The following is a 7,828-nucleotide window of genomic DNA, read 5'->3' as shown; positions in this document are numbered from 1 at the left end:
CAGAAGCTCTGTGGCTACACCGGCAGATGTTTCCTGTGTCACCACAGTAAGGCGCAGTGTTGGGCTCCGAAGAGGATGAAGCTGCCTTGTTAAAGGACAAACAGTCCACGCACCAAGCAGGTCCTAAGAAGTGCGGGCTGAAACTCCACCAAGGGCTCGCCTGCTGCCCTTGGGTCGCAGTGTGCCTGTCCTGCTCTCCAGTACTCGCTGACGTCTGTGTCACACACTCACGTTCAGAAAACCCACAGACGTCAAACGATCACGTTTGCAAGTATAGGTCTCTGGAGAGATGCACACTGACTGGCAGTGGTCAGAGATCCCAGAGGCGAACGCCCACCTGCCCACGGAGGCGGGGCAGGCACTGTCACTCACACAGCAGCCACACCTGCCCACGTGGAACAGACACCAACACCGCCCACCACGGAGAACGGAATGCGCGCCTGCGTGCATGCACACGTGCTCGGATACCTCTGGAGACGCTCACAGACCTGCCCTCACGGATCTCCAGGGTCATGGACCGAGACACGACGTCTCTGGAGGCCAGGTCCTTGGCGACGGGGGCGTACCGCTCCATGAACCTCTCGCCTTGACTGTTAATGAGAATGCCGCCCTCTCCACGGCACCCCTCCGTGATGAGACAGCCGGCACCGTATATCCCTGCAAGGACCCAGTGAACAAACGTTTACAGCCCGACTGTCACAGCTGCGTCCTGACATCACTGTCACTCTGGCAGCCTGATGTTCTCTCTCCAAACTGAAGTGTGCCTGTGCCACTCCCTTGGTCCAAGGCGCTCGCCTGGTGAATGTGACTGAGGCCTTACCATGTGCCGCACTGAGAACACAGACCTGCCCCCGCCTCTCAGAGCTGACAACCCAGTGGGGGACGGATGCTGAACCACCACGGCTCTGACACTGGGCAACATGTCATTAAGATGGAACCTCAACTGCCTTGGGGAGAGCAGGGGCAGTCTCTTGAGGAAATGACGACTTAGGACCCGGGAGACCAGAAAGCGGTACTTTCGAGCTGTCGCTGCAACAGAGCATCCCACAGGGACTGAGTGCCTAAAAGACACAAGGCCCCGATCCCGCGGAAGCAGCCCGCCTACCTGTGGGGTGGAACTGAACAAATTCCAAGTCCTGGCAGGGAAGCCCTGCCCTGGTGATCATGGCAGTGCCGTCGCCGGTGCTGGTGTGGGCCGACGTGCAGCTGAAGTAGGTGCGCCCGTAGCCTCTGAAAAGCAGGCCAGCACAGAGCGGTGACCACACAGCCGGTGCCATCGGGACCTCCCTTCTAGAGACACTGAGTGGATGCAGCAGCCACGCATCACCACCATGGGGGCCCTCCACACCCTGGACAACCGGGAGGTGGCCTGGGGACAGAGAAGGCCTCTCGCCTGATCTTTAGTGCTTCAGTGCTGTCTGAGAAGCCTCTATCGCTTTTGTAACGAAATTTTTAAACGTTTCTGGATTCACCTCTTCGAAGGCTTGAGTAAGACTGGCTGTATAGAATGGAATTTACTTATTTTCATCACGTGAACCAACAGCACTCCTCTAATACCCAGAAATCAGTATAAGCACAGTATCTAGTAATAAACAAGAGATTATTCCAGAACGAGTCACGTGATTCTCCAGGATCAGTTTCCTCAAGGGTCCTCCCCACTGCGAACTGACGACAGACACTTCCTCGCCCACCTCAGAGGCAGGTGCCCCCTTGAGAGAGGAGGGATCGAGGCTGGCAGAGGCGATCAACCTTGCAGGACAGGCCACGGCCTGTGTCTGTACCCCTGTTCCGGGGTGCCCCTACTTTTACTAGGATGAAAGGCCTCTGACAGGCAACTTTCTTACAGAGAAAGTGAGTACGACAAGAATTAGATTCCTACCCAGTGGCTACAACCGTGTTCTTTGCTCTTAGGCGATGGATGGACCCGTCTTCTATGCAAAGTGCGATGACGCCACGACACTCCCCGTTCTCCATCAAGAGGTCCAAGGCGAAGTACTCCACGAAATAGCTGGTGTCGTACCGCAAGGACTGCAAAGACAGCCGACGTTTTCCACTGCATTGAGGGTGTTACACCGACATGCAGGCGATGCTGTCCACGTGAACAGGCTGAAGACCGCGTGTAACAGAGGACTAGGTGAACCTGGGAGAGTCCCAGGCGGGAAACGAGTCGCAGACGGCAACTCACACCGAGTAGAGCTGGCGCTGCCATGTGACAGCGCAAAAGGGGCCCTGCTCTTAGCTGTACGGACAAAACACGAAAAGGGAGAACACACGCTGGTGCACGCCAGAGAACACGGCACCGTGCTGACATGGCCCTTGTTCTCACACCCTAAGAGGCGTTCCGGGCTCTCTGGGGCCACACGCAGCACAATCGCCTCAGAGTCTGATGATAGAGCTGGGGCCCTCGGACCACTGGGCTGTCCTATATGGGAGCTACTGACCACACGTGGCCATTTAACCTAACGAAACACAACATTCAGAGCCCCTCAGCACACTAGCCACATCTGTCACGTGTGGCAAGCGCTGCTGGGCTGGATGGCCCAGGCCCTGGTCTGACAGTCACCTCGGCTAATGGAAAGGTCTCTCATGAAACTGCCAGCTCCCCACGCGACACACAATTCCACGAGATGGGCAGGTCCTTGTCACATATTCGCCCATACTTTTGGCCAGAGAAGCCACTGGTGTCCTAACACTTGCAAATCAATGACCTGTCCCATTCTTCAGAACATGGATTATCTGGCCATGCCAAAGTTGGCCCCAACTATCCAGTGACAACCAGCCCTCAAGTCTCAGTCTGGCTGTCACAGTTCAGGAGCTCGGAGGTGGCGAAAGACCCCTAAACACCTGCTCTGCTCTTACGCCTTCAGTGTGGACAGATTGCATGTTCAACCTGGTATGTACTAGATTTTCTAGAACTGATACTTTCAAATGAACAACTGTACACAGGGCCTACCGAGTTATTCTGTTGCTTGTTAAGACACCCCTTAGGCTGACAGGCTGGCACTCCAAACCCTTCCCAGGGTGGCCTGTCTCTGGCTCATCACTGTATGCTGGCCGGACCAGATGGGTCGTGTCCCCGTGCCCCCAGGGCGGGCTCACCCTTCCATACAACGTGTGCAGCAGTGAGTGGCCGGTGCGGTCGGCCACGCAGCAGCACCGGTGGGCCTGCCCGCCTTTCCCAAACTTGAGGCTCTGTCCGCCGAAAGCGCGCTGGTAGATCTTGCCGTCCTCGGTTCTGCTGAACGGCATGCCGTAGTTCTCCAGCTGGGGAGCACAGAGACAACGCCTGGCACTGTGAAGGAACCGAGGGGCGCGCGGCTGGCCCACCCCGGACGCCTTCCGCCTGAGTCTGCAAACCCCGAGGGACACAGTCTAGGAGAACATCGAGACTGCAGAGAAAGGAAACAGTCCCCTGCAGAGCGACCCCAACGGCCGGCAACAGCAGGGCGTCCCTCGTCATACCAGCTCGTCGCCGCCCCTTCCAGCTGACCACACAGGCCTCAGTCCCGCAAGAAACAGGCTGTGAGGACGTTACCTCGACCACAGAGGCAGGGGCCTGCTCTGTCATGTAGTGGATGGCATCCTGGTCCCCCAGCCAGTCGGAGCCCTTCACGGTGTCATAGAAGTGCCACCTCCAGTTGTCCTCCTCCATGTTCCCCAGAGCAGCATTGATTCCTCCCTGGATACATGGAGCCAACTCAGGAGTGACAAATGGAAGCCCCCACGGTCCCCGCCCCGGGAACTGCCTTCGGAGGGAGCCAAGGACTTTCATGATAACTCTCGGTGAGGGATCTGACTGCGGGCCCTTAGAAGGAGACAGCCCACCCTGACAGACTCCAAATCACGCCTCCTCCCCTTACCAAGCTGGTAACATGGGCCCCAGCCCCGTTATCCATGAACGCGACAGGAAGCTCAAGTCCTTGAAGAGCTGTTGGAGGACTGAGAGGTGCAATGCTTACGACTTACCTAACCTGGCACATAAAAGGTACCCACAAATTTGTGGGGATAATTTTATGACAAAACGTTCCCAGTGGTTATTTGTGGGGACGGGTCAAAGTGCTTACTGACAAGTGATAAACTCTCAGCCCAGAGTCACACACCCACACCCCTGCCTCCTTCGGCCGTGCACTGTGACACTCCCCTACTTTTGTCCTGTTCTATCCCACTGCCTCCGCCCCTCAGGGACACAGGAAACGCAGCACAGGGACAAACATACGGTGGCCAGTTTCCGCCCCAACTTAAATTAGATTCTTCCTCTTAGATAAGCTCTTTTGCACGGCACCCTTTCTGACCCCCTTCCCTTTTTCCCAATCGTTACTACTCCGGCACAACTTCCGAGTCAAGCTGACCCCCTGGAATTCCTTCCCCACCTAGTGCTGCTGCCTCTGTCCCCCAAGTCATGCTCCGGTTAGGATAAGATGACCCACTGTGTGAGGAACCCCGTCGCTCCCTCCCTTCTCCAACTGTCCAAGTGCAACGCGAACGCAGCCCCAATGACACGTGGTGAGCACCAGCGCAGCAGGACACACGCGTGAAGCTTGACCCGCTACGTGCACAAATGCTGTCCCTTCACCGCTACCATTGAGAACCAGGGCCACAAACGCCCAGTCTCCTTGGCGTCCCCACAAGGACCTTCAGATGCTCCCAGGCCCCCACCCATTTGATCCTTCCAGTGAAACCTCTTTTCTCAAGAACCGACATTCAGGTTAAGCCATCTTTCCCTTATTCTTTTGATTTTATTAATACTGCACTATCTGAACACTGTGTTATTTTGCAATGTTACTTAAAATTACCTGTTTGTGTTTTTCCTTTAAGACAATGACGTCTCTACAAATAGATTTTATCTATTCAGTTTACAAAGCAGCTTTAGAGCAAAGCATCTGGATGGCTAAGTGCCTCAAGAATGCTGCTGGACACTGAATTCAGGCTCTCCCAGATTGGGGTGGCTTTATGGTCCTGGAAAGTCACCATGCACTGTTGTCTCTATGAGGAAATGTGTTCCAGGTGCCAGAAAAGACAGGCAAATACAGCTCTGGAATACTGCCTGCGTGCCAGCTGGCACACCCACAGTATGCCCAGAGTGGAAGAACAAACTGTGAAAGCACGGAATCACTCCGCACCTTACTCTGTCCCTCTCCCTACATTCAGGGCCACTGGTTTTCTGTCCTGCACATCCATGCCATCATCAGAACTCCTCACCACCCCACTCAATGAGGCTCGTCCCGAGGATGTGGCAGCAACCACGAGACTCAGGGCAGACGAGAACAGTCCACAGCAAGCTCACTGCAGATGGTGAGTGCCATGGAGACAATGGGACCACGGGGGGGTGGGGGTGGGGTGGTCAGAGAGGACCCTGGTGGGACTGGGGGCAGCGGGGATGAGGCCCCTAAGGGGAGTGAGCCCAGGGGGTGCAAAGAGCAGGGTGGCAGGAGGTCGCTCAGGCAGAGGCCGGCTGCACTGCATCCAGCAGGCACCAGAAGCACTAAGAGCCCCGCTTGTACCTGGGCTGCCACGGTGTGGGACCTGGTGGGGAAGAGCTTTGTGACACAGGCCGTGTTGAACCCTGCCTCCGAAAGGCCAAATGCAGCTCGCAAGCCTGCGCCTCCGGCGCCCACCACCACGGCATCAAATTCATGATCCACTACTGGGTACTGTGTGGAAATCTGGAAAAGAAAAGCCACCCGTCAATCACCCATTCGGCTATGCCAAACATTGAGACTGTGGTCACCGTGAGAGAGCGTAAAGAAAATGAAACAAACCAAAGAGTGATCCACGCCCAGCAGGCGGCCCCCTGGGCAGGGCGGAGCAGCCACAACTCTGCGGCCCCCAGTGATGGGGGGGCACGTCCCCGCGCTGAGAGGGGCAACGAGACATGGGGACGGCCAGAGCCAGCTTTCTCGTGCAGCTAGGAAACATCATTAGATGAGATACGGAAAACTCAAAGCTACTCCCGAAAGTAACTGGGGACGCAAAGGGAAGCAACGCCGCAAACGCAGCACGGTCCTTGGGCGGCTCTTCCAGTTAGCGCGTTTCTCCTCTGCTTTCGTCTGCACGCGCACAGCGGCTCACGCGAAGCCGAGCTTCGAATACAGTGTAGGTCACGCTCCCCTCCTGTGACCTACCAGCACCACGAAAATGGTAAAATGCCATTTTCATTTAGATAAGCACATCCCAGCTCATCTAGGTGACCACCTAGCATGTGAGCACACAACTCTATTTCAGGCCCATGTTTGTGTTTTCGAGTGAGAAGGTGCCAAATGGTGTTCAGTAACTATTGTAAAATTACGAGAAAAGAGCTTGTAAGAAAACTTCAGTTTCTTCGACAGAGTAGAACGAGCCCACTGAACAACAAAGAGCCTACACTGTCCTATGTGGAGTGGGGATGTCATTTTCCATCACAGTAAATACTGTGTATTTGTCATTCATATTTTATTATTTTGTTGCTTTATTTGATTTAAATTTTAATCTGGCTTATAGATATATAACAAGCAAAAAAGTTAATATCTATGCTTACGTTTATACTATAATTAAGTATTACTACACTAAAAAAATAATCTGAGCAGGCACTGGAATGGGAATTCTTTTCTTCAAGTAAGACCTGTGTACTATATGAGTATGTTAGAAACTGGTATACATCATTATCCCTCTAAGCCAAGAAAACCCTTTATAATGGAACAAAAAGCCACGAACTTACCGAATCTGAAACTTTAGCAGACGACCTCTTATTCCCGTCAACAGTGAAGTGAAAGTCACGACTTCCTGTCTGCAGGGCTGCTGGACGCTGCTGAGACAGAGAAAAGTGTCTTGAAGGGACAGGGAACTTGTAACCAAAACTTCTCCTTCTGTGCTGTTAACCTTTTTATGTACCCAGGTGCTCTCCTTCGCTGAGAACCCTCCCCTGGGAGCCTCTACTTAACCTGAAGGGCAGGCCGAGGGGACTTGGCACTTCAGGAGGAGCCCTTCCAGGTGAAGCTTGTCTCCAAACATGATACTCACCGACTCAGACAGGAAATGAAAAAGGCAGATTCTCATATTAATTTCCCAACTTATGTTACTTAGTGGATAACGAGAAAGACGTCTACCTTGCGTGTGTAAATGGCTGTTTTGCAAGCAATGAAATATTTTTACTGGACCCATCATAACCCTTTCACACTGGGGCTCTGCCCGTGTGCGAGGCATTATGGTTCACTGGGAAAGGCAAGAAACCTCGAACCGGGAGATCCATGCTCTAGGACGGGCTCCACTGTTCGTGGTGACACTTAGGCACCAGTGCCACCATCCTTTCAATGAACACCAGAGGGTGCCAGGCCCAGAGATGCTGACGGTCCTGCTTCAGCACCCTCCACATGTGCACTGGGCCTCAGCCCAGCCTCTCCTCTGTCCAGGCCACAGCATCCCCGCTGCCTGGACACTCGGCCCTGGCAAACCTCTATAACTTTCCAACTCTCAGCTTAAATGTCCCATAAAACAATGTCTTAGAAATATCATAAAGAGCGGTCCCGAACCTTTGTGGACCAGGGACCGGTGCTCCTATGAGAACCTAATGCCTGATGATCTGAGGTGGAGCTGAGGCGGTGATGCTAGCGCTGGGGAGCGGCTGCAAATACAGAAGAAGCCTCTCTAGCTGGCTCGCCCGCCGCTCACCCCTTGCTGTGTGGCCTGGTTCCTGACAGGTCACAGACTGGGGAGAGGGTGTTGAGGACCCCTGTCATAAAGCACAGTTTTAGGAAGTAAGTACATTCAACAATGACATAAGGAAATATGGCTGATGTCTTCAAGCATTCTGCAATATGTAAGATATTTATTCTGTGGGTTAAAAAAATTATTC

At 53.9% G+C, this 7,828-nt stretch overlaps 1 protein-coding gene across 1 annotated transcript in view; it reads right to left on the bottom strand.

Annotated features, from left to right (window-relative positions):
- The window catches only part of SDHA (succinate dehydrogenase complex flavoprotein subunit A), a 22,014-nt gene extending 14,982 nt beyond the window's left edge, over positions 1 to 7,032 (bottom strand). Inside the window, exons 1-8 of the mRNA XM_023519750.1 lie at positions 6,997 to 7,032; positions 6,695 to 6,847; positions 5,502 to 5,663; positions 3,536 to 3,679; positions 3,100 to 3,264; positions 1,880 to 2,028; positions 1,106 to 1,230; positions 489 to 657 (exon numbers count right to left, since the gene is read on the bottom strand). Coding sequence (XP_023375518.1) covers positions 489 to 657; positions 1,106 to 1,230; positions 1,880 to 2,028; positions 3,100 to 3,264; positions 3,536 to 3,679; positions 5,502 to 5,663; positions 6,695 to 6,847; positions 6,997 to 7,032 — 1,103 coding nt within the window. The remainder of the gene's footprint in view (positions 1 to 488; positions 658 to 1,105; positions 1,231 to 1,879; positions 2,029 to 3,099; positions 3,265 to 3,535; positions 3,680 to 5,501; positions 5,664 to 6,694; positions 6,848 to 6,996) is intronic.
- Between the last annotated feature and the right edge of the window lie 796 nt (positions 7,033 to 7,828).

Source organism: Pteropus vampyrus, unplaced genomic scaffold, assembly GCF_000151845.1.
Source record: "Pteropus vampyrus isolate Shadow unplaced genomic scaffold, Pvam_2.0 Scaffold235, whole genome shotgun sequence".
Taxonomy (NCBI): domain Eukaryota; kingdom Metazoa; phylum Chordata; class Mammalia; order Chiroptera; family Pteropodidae; genus Pteropus; species Pteropus vampyrus.
This window is presented reverse-complemented; position numbering and strand designations above follow the sequence as displayed.